This window comes from Eleginops maclovinus, chromosome 13 (genome assembly GCF_036324505.1).
Source record: "Eleginops maclovinus isolate JMC-PN-2008 ecotype Puerto Natales chromosome 13, JC_Emac_rtc_rv5, whole genome shotgun sequence".
NCBI classification, from domain to species: domain Eukaryota; kingdom Metazoa; phylum Chordata; class Actinopteri; order Perciformes; family Eleginopidae; genus Eleginops; species Eleginops maclovinus.
The window spans coordinates 3696548-3716147 of NC_086361.1; the positions used below are offsets into that span (position 1 = coordinate 3696548).

The window sequence follows — 19600 nt, forward strand, 5'->3', positions numbered from 1 at the left end:
TATTTTGAGTTGCCTGTCATTGTTTTGGGGACAATAAACCTTCTCCTTTTTCATTTTACCATGTGTATGAGTGAGGCCCTCACAGTTGCGCCTGAACAGCATCATGAAAGAAGGAGAAGGAAGTGTGTGGAAATAAAATGGGTTTATTGTTCCCAAAACAATGACAGGCAACTCAATATATATGACAGCTGTACAGGGTTCGTTGACAACGTCCGTCTTGTGGCCAGCATGTCCTCCCAGGACCCAGCCTACATCAAAACAGACCAGAACCAGGTTACTAGTACGCTTTTATTTAGAGACTCATAACCTGATTCCGATCAGCTGTCTGGTCTCCGGCCAGGCTACTCCCTCTGGACTCCTACAACCCATCAGAGTCTGTACTGACCTCACCACCTTCAAGAAACTCATCTCTTCAAACTGACTTTTAATGTGTGATTGTTGTTGTATAGCTCAATTTTAATGTGACTTTTACTTTATTTATTTGTTGTCTTTTGTATGTACCTCTGTAAAGCGACATTGAGCACCTGTAAAAGCTCTTATAAAATACATTTTATTATTATCACTCCAGCAGCCCCCGCCTTATGACACCTTTATTTCTTCCTGTTGGTAAAATACTGAATGTACTCTTTCAGAGAGAGAGGAGCACAGTATAACGAAGGCCCGAGTGTATAACAGTGTATATGACAGGATGCATGATTACCTAGAAGAGAAGCAGGACACACTGTTATAGGCATATGATAGCTATCTGATCACATGATGATTCAGCCTCAAGGGACGTGGGCCTCAACTTATCTGAACAAAATGTCATATACCGCTTTGAACCGTTATTCCTCCATCTTGCGACGGTGTAACACTCTCTCTCGTATATAAGCATGTGAAGAACACTGTTCGAGGAAACTAGATGGATATGCCATATGCCTGCTTGTGATGACTTCTTTAATTCTTGGAAGGACAATAAATACATGTATCCTGTTTTGAAACTCAAGTGAACCAACGTTCAAGGATGTCCAGGTTCTTTGGCAACCATGCACTGGAACATAATAGAACAGACACTTCATTAAACCGTGAGGACATACTGTATGAGGTCAGGGGGTGTTTCAGCTGTGAGACACTTCAGTCACTTCTATGTGTGTGCCTTAACAAAGCTAAAGGATAACAATTATACAATTATATTCTGCAGATGGGTTTGCATCTTTGTCATTCTTCCAGCAGCTAACTCCTGGGAAAATAAATATGCAACAAGAATTTGACTTTTGGATCAAACGGTTATTTATGTACCAACATGGAAACTAGTCTAGGCATTGATCCTGTAAAAGTTCATTGGAGTACGGCTGACAACAGGAAAGGATATATTCAGTTTAAAAAAGCAGGATTACTGAAACTGTCAACATTTTTAGGGAGGAGGCCTCTGACGTGAGCTTTCTTTTTCATGGAGTGGTTTCCTTAGGTTTCATGAACACTGCTCTCTGGCTCACATTTCAGTGTGTGTGACAGAGAGGCGTGTAGCCCTTCAGGCTGGACAGGAAGAGGTTAATCCTGCTGACAGACGCTCTCTGCTCGCTGTGTGTCTGACAGACTTGGGAAAGCCTGACTGACACCACTTCCTGCCTCCTGGATATTTACAACAACAGCTTTTGTCAGAAGGGTGAAAGGAAACATGAAAACAGGGGGTTCCCTCCTCCAGGTGTAAACCTACACTGGGATTAGCAGACTGACACACTCACCGGGGGGCCCAGTTCTCCTGGTTTCCCTGGAAGGCCAGGGTTACCCTGGGACCCTGGGGCTCCTGGCAACCCCTGAAGAGACACAGACAGATATTATGAGGAAGATTCGGAATCATAGGAGACTTTTATGGGCCGATGAAAACACAAGTGGAGATATAACCACTCTAATGTACTGCTTTAAAACAATGCCACTTGGTAGGAAGTTAGATATACTGTATGTATTAACGACAGAGGAAAATATACTTAGCATATGCATATAATGACGGTTTTCTGACCTCACTACAAGAGGTAAAATCATAAACATTCTCAGTTGAGCTAGACATATTGTTGTCTTATTTAATTGTTAATTATTATATATTTTAATAAAGTACTTACTGTTGAAATCAAATGCATTGATTACACAAAATTTAACATACTATACATATGGAGTTCTTTTGTTGTTGCTCTTAAGATATTGGCCTGCTTATCATGTCCATATCACGTCCAGAGCCATCTTCCTTATTTTTATTCTTCTGATGCATGCATCCATATATGCATATAACTGCTAACAATCACTAGCTTTTTGCACACTTAGTGGAACTGCTTAGTAGGTGGCCAAAGAATAATCAATATTATTTTATGCTTAAAAAAGTCTATATAGTTGCTATGTTTCTATAAGTGTGTTGAATAGAAATGCCAAAAATAAGGAGTTTATGGTGATTTACAGGATTTTAGTTCCTGGATCAGTTTGATGTTAAAAAAGGTAGTACATTGAGTCTGAAGTTCCAATTAAAGTCACCCGTCAGGTTTCCATAAGGACAATTTAGAGGCACCTGTTTCTGAATAGGCTAACAAAGTCTCACACACACCAGAGTCAAACTTTAATAATCACTTACAGTAGTTCCTGAGGTACCCTGTCTGCCCTGGGTGCCGTCTTTGCCTGGCAGTCCCTGAGGGTGGGGGGACGAACATATGCAGGTTAGAACAAAACATTTTAGTGTTCAGATGTATAAAGTATTTCAGAAGGTGCAGCTCCTGATATTTCCATGCCTTGACTCTTATTTTAACAGAGCTGACGGTGACCTTGTATATCAGTATAAGTAATGTCAGTATGACGGACTCACTCTGACTCCTGCGGGTCCTTCTCGGCCTGGAGCTCCAGGTCTGCCAGCAAGTCCCTGAAACAGTGAGAGGAGAGCAGAGGTCAATGCAGGTCACACACAGGCTCAATATACACACATTCAACAAATGACATGAACATTCAAATAACCTGACATGTGACCGTGTGGAAACTGTTTCAAAATGTTAGAAGAGTAATTATAAGAAAATATCGTATCTTTAAGAGCATTTTATAATACAGTTCTGGAAAAATGAAGAGACCACTCCACATTGTTCTTAAATCTTTATCTCTATATGTATGGCAGCCATTCCAGTGTCTGTTGAATCCAACACAGAGAAATGTTGTCAGTAGTTATAGTATAGTATAGTATTGTATAGAATACAATAAAAACAATCATTTCACTCAAAGACATGTCTATAAATGGTAAAACTTGAAACACTGATAACACTGCAGTGGTCTCTTAATTTTTTCTGGAGCTGTATATGATATTTGGGCTGTCATACTCTATTAAATAGAAAAATAACAGTCGTTATAACCCTATTGATCAAATTCTTCTTTACATTAATGCCACTAAAAATATGATGAACCATGTAACTTTAATGTCCGGAGTTCACTTCGGGCCGGGACTGAAACAAAGGAAAATATTGATCTGTTCTGTTTTAAACTGCTGTTGCACAAACTCTGTAAGCATAATTCCTCCTGCCGAGTTACATACTCTGGGAAAATAAATAGATTCAAAGAACAGAAATCGACTTTAGCAAATGGCATCATTGTTCAAAATCTGACAACTTTTTTCTTCCAAAAGGTTAGTGGCCATTTCTTGTAGAGTAGAAATGCATTGTGGGAGGCCTGTGCAAGCAACAGACAGGAACAGACCAGCACACTGTTTAATGTTATGTTAACACAATGTTAATTCATTTCAATCCAGAACTAAAACAGTAAAGACAGTGTTTTTGCTACAAGAAAGGCAAACCTAGGTACAATATTCAGATGTATGACCGCATGCTGATCATGTAGGCCTAACTCAGTAGTATTCTTTATCAAATGAAGGTCTGGACACGTCACAACAATCCCACAGTATATGTGTCCACACCTTGACCGAAACGTTACCAAACATGCTTCAATGGACAATTTGTAGGTTGTGTTTGCAATTTCTGTTTTACCTGTGTTCCTTGTTGTCCAGCTTCACCTTTCTGTCCTCTCTCTCCTGGAGCACCCTGCACAAAACGTGTTATTTTTTCCTCTAATTGGATGTTTATTGCTCATATAACTTGACATTACGAAACAACATCTTTGCAATCACAAAGGTTTACAAATACTGAACTGCATCTGAATAAAAAAGAATAAGAGTGGGAGTAGTATCAGATGTATTCAGCTGATGGCTTCAGTTCTATAGTGAGACAGAGAGCTGGGTTTGTTTGTCTTACCGGGCCGCCCATTATGGTGCGTCCACTTGGTCCCTGTGGTCCTTGCGGTCCCTGAGGTCCTGGTAAACCTGTATCCCCGACTGGACCACCTGGTCCCTAGACAGAGAGAAAAAGAGATACAGACTTTAATGTTGGCACATATGTATTGAACACTTCCCAAATATGTATTGATGAACCTCAAGGGAAAGATGTATATTATTGCCAGTTCCACAATAAACACGGGTCTGCCTGAATGTCTTTCTGTGTTGATGCCTTTTATTTTTTACCATAAATAACAACATTTATGTTGGTTTCATTTAATAAAATTTGAGTGCAGACAAGGGAGGAGTAAAAAGAGAATTGTAAAGATTGGTACATTGGCATATGTTTTAAAACAGGCTATAGTGCTCAAACCAGAAATCCGATAGAATTCTGTTTAAAATACTTCCTGGAAACATTACACTTGGCTATTCGCAATTTCATAGCTCTCCAATCGCCAGATGTGATGAGCTAAATACTAAAAGTCAATATCAGAATTGAGTGATGCTATTTTCTAATGTCGGTGTCATGTTCTAGTCAAAAAACATACTTTGATGGTTCCTAAAAAACACTTTTTCTAATGATGTGTCATCATGTTCTGTTTGAAGTCTTTTTCTGCTGATTCCTTTTTTTTAAATTCAATTTTAAGGGTGTAACATCTTATTGTTTGATATGATGGTTGAGAGGAAATGACGGTAGAGATGTTATGAGATTATGTGACGTTAGTATTAAATATTTTAGTTAAAGACGCTTTGTTAAAAAAACAGGGCATTTTGAAACCGTTAGTCTTTTCATGTTGGTTCTTTTGCCTTACTCTTAATTATTCTTCATTTAGAGACATGGTACATTAAACAAAGTACAGAAAACATGTCTGTTAAAGGAAATAAAACGTGTGCCTTTTTGTATATACATTTTGCATATTCAGTGGTCCATTATGTTGTGTCCATGCAGTGGTGACTGTGCTGCACAGCTTTTGGGTTAACACTTTATTCTAGATGTTGCAGTTTATTCTATCAAACTTGAGCAGCAGCAGCAGCTTTGATATTTGAGTTATCAGTGAACTATCAGCGTCCTGCAAACCCTTTTGAATTCTCCGGCATGCTTTACAAACCACAGCTCACATCCTTATCAGAAAATCAGCTTTAACCGTTGCATGCTGACTGAGCACAGGTCTCAAAAGGACGTTCAAAGGAATTTGTTTTCACTATATATTCTTCCTACTCCTTACTACTTTTTATTGACGAAGAAAAAAAAGACAGAACTTTTCATTTATTTTATGCCAAATGTCTTCCAACATTTATGAAGACATTAACTTGGCTATGAATGTAGGATTCACCAAGGGAGCCAGAAAGGACGGTGGACAGAGAGAGGAGAGAATTATCGACATCTACGATAGTGTGGACAGAGATTATGGTGTAAAGCACGATGGAGGTACGTTGGTATACAATATAGAAACGCAATTTGTACATGATCTTGGTAAAACATTTTTGGAAGACTGTGTTCTTCAAAGCTTGTACAACACTAATTTGTTAGCCTTACATCTGACACTTTTTACACTGTTATATTTACATTTTTACCACCTTTGCACTTAAGCAATTAATAGTAACATTACATTTATTCATATTTTCTTTTCTTTTCACTCTTATCTTTGTAATGATTAATGAATACATTTGAAATATTAAAATGCAGTCCCTGTAACATTAGGGTTGGCTCATGTATTCTGTAAATTGTGTAATTTCTTCTTTTGTATCTTTAATGTTTTTTAATGCGTGCTTCTTAAGTAATATTAAGCTGTCTTTGGCTCTTTTCCTGCTGTAACAAATGCTAATTTCCCCCTCTGTTGGACTAATAAAGGTACTCTGATACGTGTGGTCGAACACTGAGCTCCAGATGTATATTACTGATTTCTAGTCCTGTAGCGGCAAATTGACAGAATCAATATGTAAAATGAAGCAAACTGAAATATCTTAACATTAGAATGTACCCACAAAGCAGGAAACGATCTAAAGACAAATGTTTAGGTTGGGGAGACAGCTTTGGCCATAACCCTTAACAACTTGCTGTTTGTGAATTGTTGTTGTTTGAGTCATTTTATATAACATTTCATTTACTTTATCTGACGCTTTAGTTCAAAGCCTCTTGCAGCAGGGGCTATCAACCATGAAGATACAAACATTCACTTTCAATACGCTAAACCTTTTTGGGTGATACACACAAAAAATTGACGTTTGCTAATGTGTTTGCTTTGTATCTCATTTTATCAGTGTGATTATTAATTACCAGTATACTGTAGTTCACAGTTAGCATATACAGTTAGCATGATTATGAAGTATTAATGCTCAGTTTTATGCCTGAGAAACTGCTGTCTAATATAAAGAACACATATTTGTCTTTTTGGGGTTCTTGTCTGCACTTGGCTGGCATTACGTTCTCACTTCTATCACTTTATTCTTGTTGGTGGAGATACGCTGACATAAAAGAGCAAAGTCCCTAAATCTACTCTAAACATTCATTATCAAAAGTCCTCTCTGTGTACTTTGCATCTGCAGGATTAAACAGTGAGAAGCATCTTCCATCCGTCCGAAGAAACCGCTTCAGAGCAGCTGCATTGACTTTAGGTCTACTGTGTTTCCTGCTGCTGGTTGCAGTCACTGTCCTGTCGACACGTTGTGAGTACCTCCTATTTGTTCTAAAGATCAGGCCATGAAAGACATTGGATTGATTTTCAAATATTTTTGTGGTGGTTATTACCAGATATTTCACTGACTTTGGAAAAAGAACAGCTGCAGAACAGAATCGAGGAGCTGCAGGCCAGTAATGAACAATGGAACAATGACTGCTGGGATAAGAATAACCACACAGCATGGATGAAATTTGGGTGCAGTTGTTACTACAAATCTACTGAGATGAAAAACTGGACGGAGAGCAGGAGAGACTGTAAGGCCAGAGGAGCAGATCTGGTGGTAATAGGCAGCCAAAACGAAAAGGTGAGTGATGTGAGGTGATGTAAGTCTGTTTGTTATTTGCATGGCACGTACTGACAGCATGAATACGTTTAGTGCTTTTGGGGATTTCTCAGAGAGGAGAAAAAACTGGGAGGAGAATATTTCTCATCTAGTATGATGGAAACTACATATAATTATCACAGATGGCTGGGTCAAAAAGATCCCTATAAGCAGATGATTATCAAAAGCAATGATTACCAATGATGATTACAAGGCTAAGTATCAAAAGAATAACGTAAAAGAAATACACAGAATAAAAGTTAAGAACTACTGAAGACCCGAAATCAACACAGTAAGCAGATTTCTTCAATCATAAGTACATTATTTGAAAGCATCTGTGTGGGAATGATTTTCTATCTAAATATGCGGCTGATCACTTTGACTAAGCTGTATACAGTATTTGTGTGACCCGTCATAATTTCACTTCAATGTATTTCAGTGAAAACATTTCAAATGTGTTTTACTTCAAAAACATTGTCTGATTGTATTTTTTAGATTGCATTCGAAGATTTGACAACGATTCATATATGACTTTACAAAATGATGCTGTTATCTGGTAAAAATAGGGCAAAAATACACTTTTGATACTTGGATAGATTTAAAGAGTACTTCACTTTAATGACATAAACTTGCGTGCATGTTTATTCATTAGATATGTTGTAAAGATTTCCTCGTATTACTGTTTTAGTTGCTGTTCACTATTATGTACAGTCAATGTAAAATGATGATTGTTTTTGCAACACTTTCAGGATTTTATAAGTAAACTGAGTAAACCTGAAACTACCTGGATCGGTCTGCAGGCAGTGAAAAAAAAAGCAGATTGGGCTGATAAATGGGAATGGAATCCAGTGGACCAATCACCACTGATATACGGGTAAGAAACATTTAGACTTTACTTACATTTGTTTGACTTACATATATTGATAATGTATAAAAGCGTATGTTGATACAATATTTAGGTACTAGAAAGAAAGCCCCGCTAATGATAGTTATTCTTTCACCTTGCTAAAATGATTTGTATTCATTGAATGTTCTCAATTTAAATAAACACTTCTTCAATTCAACACATTGTTTTAAGATGACATCACAACCACACGATGCATGTAGCTGTTGGGCTGAAACCAGCATTACTTCGTTTCTGTGTACTGTATGAACACAATCTGAAAAATGAAGGATTCTGTGCCAGCACATGGCTCATAGCTAAAAGCAGGATTTGTCAGTGACGTTTTCTACACACAACATTGACAGAGGTTGAGCCTCTGGTCTCAGCTTTTGTCAGCATTGGATAATAAAGTTGCAATTCATAAAAGTCTGATTGCTCTTTATGAAACTCTTCTTTTGAGTTGTATATACCAAGCTTAAGACCCCAAAACATTTGTCTGGTTGCATCTAACAATTTATTTCATTTATGATCTCAATAGTTATTAGTAGATCAAACAGCATTTCATCGGGTTTCACTGTACAATATTTGACCTTACATTCTGTTGTTGTATATTTTATTCTATTCTAATTACGTAATGTCAAAAAGCTTGAATGAACATAGAACCCTGCCTTTACTTGGTCACTTTCAACATACTCTGCGTCTTTGAGCTTATTGTGTCTATTTATCTGACATGCATATACTCCATATGCACTACTTATAGACTGGTCGAACATCATAACCTGCACTATTTTATTCTAATTTATCCTACCCTTTTTCATTTTGCACTATCATTACTTTTAGTTTTATTTACTTATGTCTTATATATAATATGTTGCATTGTTGGAGGAGCTCAGGACCTAAGATGTCCCTTGCCACAACTACACTGTAGCTACCGTGCACATGATAATAAAAACCCTTGAACCTAATGAAGTCAACATGACGCTCAAGTATCACTCCTACATTCAATTCACGGGACTTTGCAATAACAACAACTGCTTCTTTATGAAAGAAACTCTCTTTTGTTTTTTGCTTTTTCTACAGTGCCTGGAAGAATGGCGTTGAAGTGAACCCTGTGCACGGGGCTCTGTCCACAGCATATGTAGATCTGGAAGGAACATGGACACAAACCAACAATGGTTCCAAAAGATGGATCTGTGAGAAACAGATCTCCCGAGTGTAACATGTGTGCTATGTGACTGTGATGTAAACCCTTTGATGAATGTCCTTACTGCTTCTCTTTTTCCAATAGATCTAGCTGTCCTCGCTTTAACACCTACATAACAAAGGCAACCATGAGAAAATGAAGTGTACTGAATCACTCAGAAGGGGAAACTTTACAGAATGCTAATCCAGGTATCACAGTAACAGAGTAATGTCACTTGATAACTCTATTACTTTTGGAATACCTCAATAAAATATGCAAATAAAAAAATGGGGAAAATGTATAAAGCTAAAATGACTTTAAACACAAATGTTAATTTGCTTTTTAGGATACAGTGATATTTTAGGCAACTGTTTGTAGTGGCTGCACGGTTTGAATCAGTATCAAAATAAAAGTTGGAGATGAACTTTTCTGCCTCTAACATTGTTGAAAATGTAGTATGGCTTGTTTAGTCCAAGGGACAATGTGTAGGGGGATCTTTTTCCCAAATAATTGAATTTAATATTCATTCATGTTTTTATAAGTGTATGATCATCTGAAACTAAGAAGGTTGTATAGTAGTAGTAGTTTTCATGGCAATCCTGTTAATAATGGATTTTTTAACTAAATGTAACGGTAATCCGATTAGACACACAATGGCTTTAAAAAAAAAAAGCAGCAGAGAGCATGAGCAGAGCTTTAACCACTGATGGGACCTGGCTTATTTCTTCCTTTTAAACCCATCATACACACAGCCACCGGAACAGGCGAGTTATTCAACTATACAGATGGCCTGAAAGAAAGACAGGAAGAGATTATCAGAAACATTGTCTATCAATGTTGAGTAGTCATGACATTTTCAAATTTTGTATGACTGCGTTTTTGCCTAAATGTCTTTCTGTAGTGAGGCCTATTATATTTTCCATCTACAAAGAAGATTGTTTTTGCTTCTATTTGATTACAATTGGTATATTTTTACCTGGGAAGAGAACACCTTTTTTAAAAACAGGCTACAGTGCGTCTTAAAGCAGCAATCTGATTGAAATCTGTTTAGAAGACTTCACGGAAACATTACACTTGACTACTGTGCAACTAGACAACTTTCCAATTGCACAAGACACATTAACTAGCTCAGTGTAAAATGAGGAAACTGGCAATAAGACTGAGAGAATAACCCTGAATGCTAAATGTCAATATTACATGAATTGAGTGATGGCATTTCATCACAGCAGAAACAGGAAGCCATACCAGTTTTGTGGCTGATCGTGTGAAGTTCGAGTCACAAACAACTATATAAGAATTCTAAGAAAGTAAAGTTAAAACTAGACAACTTGTTTGGTTTCTAAAGCTCCATCATTCTCAGCTTTGATATACATTCCTGCTTATTTTTACAGTATTTTTTAAAATACTATTCAACGGTGTAGCATGTGATTGAGTGATATGATGGCTGTGAGGAAATGGCGGTAGAGACATCAGTATGTGTCAAACTGTTATGTTGCTTCTGGAGGCTATGTCAAAAACGGGGCATTTTGAAACGTTTATATTTATGTTGGATCAGCTGCCATTTTCTATAAACATTTTGCATCTTCAAAGCTTGGGTGTTCAAACGTTGTCCTTTATTCTAAATGCTGCAGTTTATTTATGTTAAACTGCAGCACCAACACCATATTTGAATGTTATCAGGGAACTATCTGAATTCTGCGAAACCCATTTCAGAAGTTCCTAGCACACTTGGCAAACCACAAATCACTTATCACATCTTTATCTTAAAAACAAGTTAATCAGCATAAAGGGTCTCATAATGTAAGCTCAAAGGAAGATCACAGGCTCATTACCATTCCATTTGTGAAGACATTTTGACCATATTCCTGCTACTACTCACTTAATACTTCTTTGTTAAACAGAGATAAAGGCAAATCCTTTTCATTTGTCTTACGCCTAATGTCTTCCAACATTCAAGAAGGCCCAAATTTGGCTATGAATGTGAGATACAGCAAAGGTGCCCGAGAAGACAGCCGACAGAGAGAGGAGAGCCTTGTGGAAATCCTCGACAATGTGGACACATTTCATGTTTCAAAACAGGATGGAGGTATGTATGTATTAAATATGTCTTGTGGCAAGACGTCCAATGATGTTGTTTCCTTTATTTTCCATTACATTAATATCAGCGTTTAACACAAATGACTTACAATAAATGTAATCAAACATGATGATACAAACAATAGCTTTCAATAGGCTAACCCTTTTGAGGTGAAACATGCAGAAAAAAAAGTATGTTTGCTAATGTGTGCTATGTGCACTTTGTATCATACTTTATTGGTGTGATTAATAATTATCAAAAATGCACAGTTGTAACAAGCAGATTTAAATGTTTGGGGTTTCATGCCCGAGGATCTGCTGGCTACTAGAAATTGAGATCACATAATTGTCTCTTTTTGAGGTTCTTGTCTGTACTTGGTTGGCATTATGTTATCACTTTCTTCATTAAATGCCTAAACTCGAAACCGGAAATAAAGGATGAAAAGCACAATAGCTACTTCAAACCTGATCATCAAAGTTTTCTGTCCGTGTACTTTGCCTCTCCAGAGCATCTTCCAGCTTCAAAAAGAACCCACTTCAGGGCTGCTGCAGCGGCTCTAGGTCTCCTGTTTGTCTTGATTCTTGCCAGAGTCGTTTTCCATTCCAGAGTCTGTGAGGACCCCGTCATTGTTCTAATTTAAGTTATCAGGTCTTTAAAAATTGCTTTGATTTTAAAATCTCTGTTATTTTGTGGTGGTTATTACCAGATATTTCACTGACTTTGGAAAAAGAACAGCTGCAGAACAGAATCGAGGAGCTGCAGGCCAGTAATGACATCCTGAGGAACAATGACTGCTGGGATAAGAATAACCACACAGCATGGATGAAATTTGGGTGCAGTTGTTACTACAAATCTGCTGAGATGAAAAACTGGACGGAGAGCAGGAGAGACTGTAAGGCCAGAGGAGCAGATCTAGTGGTAATAGGCAGCCACAACGAAAAGGTGAGTGATGTGAGGTGATGTAAGTCTGTTTGTTATTTGCATGGCACGTACTGACAGCATGAATACGTTTAGTGCTTTTGGGGATTTCTCAGAGAGGAGAAAAAACTGGGAGGAGAATATTTCTCATCTAGTATGATGGAAACTACATATAATTATCACAGATGGCTGGGTCAAAAAGATCCCTATAAGCAGATGATTATCAAAAGCAATGATTACCAATGATGATTACAAGGCTAAGTATCAAAAGAATAACGTAAAAGAAATACACAGAATAAAAGTTAAGAACTACTGAAGACCCGAAATCAACACAGTAAGCAGATTTCTTCAATCATAAGTACATTATTTGAAAGCATCTGTGTGGGAATGATTTTCTATCTAAATATGCGGCTGATCACTTTGACTAAGCTGTATACAGTATTTGTGTGACCCGTCATAATTTCACTTCAATGTATTTCAGTGAAAACATTTCAAATGTGTTTTACTTCAAAAACATTGTCTGATTGTATTTTTTAGATTGCATTCGAAGATTTGACAACGATTCATATATGACTTTACAAAATGATGCTGTTATCTGGTAAAAATAGGGCAAAAATACACTTTTGATACTTGGATAGATTTAAAGAGTACTTCACTTTAATGACATAAACTTGCGTGCATGTTTATTCATTAGATATGTTGTAAAGATTTCCTCGTATTACTGTTTTAGTTGCTGTTCACTATTATGTACAGTCAATGTAAAATGATGATTGTTTTTGCAACACTTTCAGGATTTTATAAGTAAACTGAGTAAACCTGAAACTACCTGGATCGGTCTGCAGGCAGTGAAAAAAAAAGCAGATTGGGCTGATAAATGGAAATGGAATCCAGTGGACCAATCACCACTGACATACGGGTAAGAAACATTTAGACTTTACTTACATTTGTTTGACTTACATATATTGATAATGTATAAAAGCGTATGTTGATACAATATTTAGGTACTAGAAAGAAAGCCCCGCTAATGATAGTTATTCTTTCACCTTGCTAAAATGATTTGTATTCATTGAATGTTCTCAATTTAAATAAACACTTCTTCAATTCAACACATTGTTTTAAGGTGACATCACAACCACACGATGCATGTAGCTGTTGGGCTGAAACCAGCATTACTTCGTTTCTGTGTACTGTATGAACACAATCTGAAAAATGAAGGATTCTGTGCCAGCACATGGCTCATAGCTAAAAGCAGGATTTGTCAGTGACGTTTTCTACACACAACATTGAAAGAGGTTGAGCCTCTGGTCTCAGCTTTTGTCAGCATTGAATAATAAAGTTGCAATTCATAAAAGTCTGATTGCTCTTTATGAAACTCTTCTTTTGAGTTGTATATACCAAGCTTAAGACCCCAAAACATTTGTCTGGTTGCATCTAACAATTTATTTCATTTATGATCTCAATAGTTATTAGTAGATCAAACAGCATTTCATCGGGTTTCACTGTACAATATTTGACCTTACATTCTGTTGTTGTATATTTTATTCTATTCTAATTACGTAATGTCAAAAAGCTTGAATGACCATAGAACCCTGCCTTTACTTGGTCACTTTCAACATACTCTGCGTCTTTGAGCTTATTGTGTCTATTTATCTGACATGCATATACTCCATATGCACTACTTATAGACTGGTCGAACATCATAACCTGCACTATTTTATTCTAATTTATCCTACCCTTTTTCATTTTGCACTATTATTACTTTTAGTTTTATTTACTTATGTCTTATATATAATATGTTGCATTGTTGGAGGAGCTCAGGACCTAAGATGTTCCTTGCCACAACTACACTGTAGCTACTGTGCACACTAGTGATGCGCGGGCTGGCCCAAAACCCGTGGGTCCCGCGGGCTAGCCCGTGGGTCGGGCGGGCCGGGTTGTTTTTTCCGTGGAAAATGCGGGTAGCGGGCGGGTCGGGTAAAAATCGCAATTATTCCCGCTATTATAGTTATATGTATCCGTTCATATGCTTGTCTTTTGTGTAAGGATAAAATGGGGTTTTCTCCCTCTCTTCCCGCTCCGTCTCATGCACCGCACACAGGCAGCACGTCAGAAGGCAGCAGCAAGCTGCGAGCTATGCCTCCTGTCAATCATTTGTTTAGCGAAAATAATAGCCTGCCGTGCATCTCCTCATAATTATCCTACATTTGTATTTTACAACAAAGTGCAATAAACAAGTAAAACTGGATAGAATTGTACAGACTGTTTCCCCTCTCCCTTTCTATAAATAAAGTGGTGATTGCGTTTTCAGTAGGCTATTTCTTTATTTTTGTTTCCCCTAACTGGTATCCGTAGCCTACAGCTTTTGTTTACACCGCCAAATTCTTGAATTCAACAAACAATATGGCTGAGCTAATGAAACAAAAGATTCGAGCTGGCGATGCTAAGATAATTCAAAAAATTGATGGAAAAAGTAAAGTTTGGGAGAGATTTGGGCAGGTTGTGCTGTCCGACGATACAGTCACGGAATACGTCAGCTGCTTCAAATGCGGCGCACTGTATAAATATGACGGTCACAAGACAGGGACATCCACCCTGAATCGACATTCATGCCCGGGGCCGGCTCCTTCCAGGCAATGTCCATCGACCCAGCAGCCCTTGATGTCGTCCTTCCTGAAGGGCAAGTTGCCATTTGCAGCTAAGTCTAAACTAGTTGACGATTTTGTAGATTTCTGCTGCACTGATCTACGCCCATTTGACATAGTGTCCGGCAAGGGGTTCAGCCGTGTGGCACAGGGGCTAATAAATATCGGCGCACGATATGGGGCAGTGGACGCTGATTCGGTCATCCCTCATAGGCAGACCATCTGTGACAGAGCAAAGGATCATGCAAAAAAAGAAAAGGCACGGCTCTGAGAACAGATGAACAAAGCTCTAGAAAGTGGCATTGGCATCACTACTGATATGTGGACCGATAGCCACAATATGAGGTCTTATACCGCACTGACGTGCCATTTCGTCACTGAGGATTGGTCCCTCACAAGCAGAGTGATTTCCACACTGGAATTTGACAGCACAATTAGGAAGACTGCGACAAACATCCATGAACAGATCAGCAAGGAGCTATTGGAGGTGGGCATATCAGCTGACAAACTGTCCAAAGTAGTTTTTGTCAGCGATCAGGGCCCAAACATCAAGGCTGCGCTAAAAAACTACAGATGGATTCCATGCGCAGCCCACGTAATAAATACAGTCCTTAAACATGCCTTCAGCGAGAAAAATGAGCCCACATTCATGGGAGAAGTGACGGGCCAAATTACTCAATCCAAACATCTGGTCACTTACTTAAAAAAATCAGGCAGCACGCTCAATCTCCCATATGCTGTCATCCAGGAATGCGAGACCAGGTGGAACAGCAAAGCGGCGATGCTCTCCTCCATCGCCAAACAACACCGGGAGATACGGGAGTTACTGAAGGAAAAGGGCCAAGAGCACCGTATGGAGGGAATACAGGTGGAGGTCCTGACTACAATTTCAGAGTTTTTGTCGCTTTTCAGAGACGCTTCGGAGGACATGGAGGGTGACCGTTATCCCACCCTTAACACTGTGCTTCTCTGGCGCCACAGACTCGGAGCGCACTGTGAGCCCCGATTCCAAGACCCTGACTACATGCGACACATTCGATCTCGTGCAAGTGAGCTTCTGAACGAAAAGTTCATCATCACTTCCACACACAAGTTTGCCACCTTCCTCTCTCCACGCTTCAAATCCCTAAAAGTGCTCTCTCACGAGGAAAATATTGCCGTTCAAATGGAAGCGAGGGCGTTGACAACAGCCCTCATCCCAACCCTGCAGGCCCAGTCTGAGGAAGTGATTCAAGGTAGCAAGGCTATAACCTCCAACCATATTTAAACATTTATGGCATAGTAGCACAAAAAAAATCATGCGCATCCTTATTCTAACTTTACAGACACAATGGAGGTGAGGAGCGCAACAGATCAGGAGGTTCTAGACGGTAGGCTATGTGACACAGTCCAAACATATTAGGCTATTAAACAACACTGAATTAACTGAACTTAATTGGCTTATCGTAGTGACGGCCTTTAATTGATTGTGTTGATAGACCATGCAGTAAAAAGGAGAAGGATGTTCCTGGAATGGGAAGACACTCCTGACCTCATCGAGCCAGATGAAGTACAAAGATATGTACAGGCACAATTCACTCTGGAGGACTGCCATGACAACGTCCTCAATTTTTGGAGGGATCGCAAATTTGAATATCCTCTACTCTCCATGCTGGCTAAAGCGGTCCTCTGCATTCCAGCAACCAGCGCATCTAGTGAGCGGACCTTCAGCTCGGCCGGTCGTGTCCTGGAAGCACGTCGTAATCGATTAAATCCCGGCACTGTTGATGCCATTTTGTTTTTACATAGTGCGGGCAGAAATAGCCCTACATCATAGTGGGAAGGTGGCCTAATATTATAGGCTCGCAAATTAGATATGTAGCCTACCATGTTACGGTATTGTGTGAGTTTCTTTTCTTTTCGTCTTCAAATTGCGGAGAAAATGCGAGTGTTCCATAGCCAATCATTTGACAGTTTTGTTTATGCTACATTATGGTTGATGTTCTCTGGCTTTATAATGCGACCGCCTGTTGTGTGTGCGTGCGTGCACTGCTGTGTGTTAAGAATAAAACTATGTTGTTTGGAACATTTTGCCGTTCCATGATTGAGATTCCGTGAATGCCTAAAGTAATGCATCATATAAAAGTTTGGGACAATCAAACAGCAGTACAAGGTGAGCAAAACCCCTTGTTAATAGGCCTACCGTTTGGCAAATCACGACGTAAACTCATTGGTATCTTTTTTTTTTTTCTTCTCCCATTTTCGCGGGTTGGGTCGGGTTGGGTTAAAAAATCAGAGCGTAATTTTGCGGGTCGGGCGGTGCGGATTGGCTGTCACGATGGGTTGGGTTGGTGCGGGGGTTAAAAATCCTTAACCCGCGCATCACTAGTGCACACGATAATAAAAACCCTTGAACCTAATGAAGTCAACATGACGCTCAAGTATCACTCCTAAATTCAATTCACGGGACTTTGCAATAACAACAACTGCTTCTTTATGAAAGAAACTCTCTTTTGTTTTTTGCTTTTTCTACAGTGCCTGGAAGAACGGCGTTGAAGTGAACCCTGTGCACAGGGCTCTGTCCACAGCATATGTAGATCTGGAAGGAACATGGACACAAACCAACAATGGTTCCAAAAGATGGATCTGTGAGAAACAGATCTCCCGAGTGTAACATGTGTGCTATGTGACTGTGATGTAAACCCTTTGATGAATGTCCTTACTCCTTCTCTTTTTCCAATAGATCTAGCTGTCCTCGCTTTAACACCTACATAATAAAGGCAACCATGAGAAAAAATACTAAACTAAAAAGTATGCTAAAAAATGTCAAAACGTTTTTCTTTCAAATGAAAAAAGGTTCCAACATTGTACCATTGGTCGATTTGGTTTAATCCTAGCAGTAATGCAATTATCAGGGTGTCACCAGAATCACAGCAGGTCTGCCTTACAGTAGTCAGTTTTAGTATTTTATAGAACAATCGAGTATACTCCAGGTACCAAAATAAGAAAGTAATGTCACTTGAAAACTTTGTAACTTTTGGATTGCCTCAATAACAAATCAGCAAATAAAAACAGCAGAAAATAAATATCAGGAAGATGACTTAAACTTAAACTGATGTTAATATGCTTTTTAGGATATAGTGATACTCTAAGCTGTGTTGTTGTTTGGAGTGACCGCACATTTTGAGTGACTATCAAAATAAAAGTTGGAGATTCTTCCTCAAACCTTGTTGCAAATGTATGATGGTTTGTTTGATTAAAGGGCCAATGTATAGGGGTTCCAAAACAAATTATTTAAATATTTAATAAGGCTTTTCACAAGTGTATGATCACCTGAAACTAAGAAGGTTTTGTAGTATGATATTCTTATATTTTTTCTAAATGTAACCCTAATCTGATTAGTCTGATAGTTATGTTTTAATGTAATTAAAAGCAGCAGTGTTGGCAGTAACAGTGCTGTGCCTTTTTATCTTGAACCTTATTTTTTTATGGTAGGAAAATAATTTGCAGATTATTACAATCACACCAGTTCGTATTGGGTCGGCTATTATCAGCATGATACTGTATCATGCATCCTGAACTCGGCATTACTGGATACAAAGATTTCTCATCAGAGTTTCCACAGGCTAATGCTCCAAAGCACAATGGCTTTAACCAAAACAGCAGAGGAGAACAGGAGAGTTGTTTGATCATGGCACAACTTCAACCACTAATGGGACGTGCACCATCATCCACACACCGGCTGCAACAGGTGAGTTAATCATCCATACAGATGGCCTGAAAGAAAGTCAGGAAGAGATTATCAGGTCGAAAAAATGTCTGTCAGTGTTCAGTATTCATGTTCGAATGTTGACAGTTTTTTTCCAAGGTTGATGTCTTTCTCTATTTAGGCCTATTATATTTGACCATATACAAAGACATTTATTTAGCTTATATTGGATTAAAAAATGTACATTTGCCTTTTTTTTTAAAAACTGGCTACAGTGTGTCTTAAAGCAGCAATCGGATTGAAATCTGTTTAGAATACTTACACGTAACTACTGTGCAATTAGATAGCTTTCCAATTGCCCAAGGCACATTAAAAGGTTCAGTGTAAATGCGGTATCAGAACATAGGGCTGAGCTAGTAGAGATAAATAAAATGTCAGTTCTATCTGAATTGGGTGATGCTATTTCCTCACCGCAGAAACAGGAAGCAGTACCAGTTTTGTGGCTGATCGTGTGAAGTTCGAGTCACAGACTATAAGAACTACTGTATATAAGAAGTCTCAGAAGGTGAAGTTAAAACTAGACAACTTGTTTGGTTTATAAAGCTTTTAGATTTTTCAAACATTATTCAAGGTTGTAACTGATTGTGTGATATGATGGCTGTGAGGAAATGGCGGTAGAGAATTCAGTATGTGTCAAACTGCTATGTTGCTTCAGGATGCTATGTTAAAAAACGGGTTCTTTTTTAAACCACTTCTTGTGTTGGTTTGTTTTCTATAAACATTTAGCTTGTTCAGTGTTTGATCCATTATGTTGTGTTGTTACAGCGGTTACTGTGCTACACAGCTTGGGTGTGAAAACCTTCTTTATTCTAGATTTTGCAGTCTATTCTTTCAATCTGCTGCTGCAACATAGATATTTAGTTATCAGTAAACTAT

General features: G+C 38.4%; 3 protein-coding genes across 6 annotated transcripts in view; 2 read left to right on the top strand and 1 right to left on the bottom strand.

Moving 5' to 3' along the window:
* The window catches only part of LOC134874761 (collagen alpha-1(XIV) chain-like), a 182328-nt gene that overhangs the window by 15588 nt on the left and 147140 nt on the right, over window positions 1–19600 (bottom strand). Inside the window, exons 38-42 of the mRNA XM_063898918.1 lie at window positions 4251–4346; window positions 3987–4040; window positions 2828–2881; window positions 2600–2653; window positions 1725–1796 (exon numbers count right to left, since the gene is read on the bottom strand). Of these exons, the coding sequence (XP_063754988.1) occupies window positions 1725–1796; window positions 2600–2653; window positions 2828–2881; window positions 3987–4040; window positions 4251–4346 (330 nt within the window). The remainder of the gene's footprint in view (window positions 1–1724; window positions 1797–2599; window positions 2654–2827; window positions 2882–3986; window positions 4041–4250; window positions 4347–19600) is intronic.
* Window positions 5429–9548, top strand: LOC134874764 (natural killer cells antigen CD94-like). 3 transcript variants are annotated; one of them, XM_063898925.1, is made up of 6 exons: window positions 5429–5681; window positions 6818–6937; window positions 7023–7255; window positions 8023–8147; window positions 9237–9349; window positions 9445–9548. In XM_063898925.1, exons 1-6 carry the CDS (start codon window positions 5552–5554, stop codon window positions 9474–9476), a joined length of 753 nt encoding a protein of 250 aa, XP_063754995.1. In that variant the 5' UTR covers window positions 5429–5551; the 3' UTR covers window positions 9477–9548. The 3 variants fall into 3 exon arrangements, with proteins under 3 accessions (XP_063754995.1, XP_063754992.1, XP_063754994.1); XM_063898922.1 differs by having other exon boundaries at window positions 5432–5699; XM_063898924.1 differs by lacking the exon at window positions 9445–9548 and having other exon boundaries at window positions 5435–5699; window positions 9237–9437.
* On the top strand, window positions 9358–18195 carry LOC134874765 (CD209 antigen-like protein A). 2 transcript variants are annotated; one of them, XM_063898927.1, is made up of 6 exons: window positions 9358–9548; window positions 11241–11425; window positions 11923–12027; window positions 12123–12358; window positions 13126–13250; window positions 17491–18195. In XM_063898927.1, the coding sequence occupies exons 2-6, from the start codon at window positions 11278–11280 to the stop codon at window positions 17627–17629; spliced, it is 753 nt and encodes a 250-aa protein (XP_063754997.1). In that variant the 5' UTR covers window positions 9358–9548; window positions 11241–11277; the 3' UTR covers window positions 17630–18195. The 2 variants fall into 2 exon arrangements, with proteins under 2 accessions (XP_063754997.1, XP_063754996.1); XM_063898926.1 differs by lacking the exon at window positions 9358–9548 and having other exon boundaries at window positions 11153–11425; window positions 17491–18141.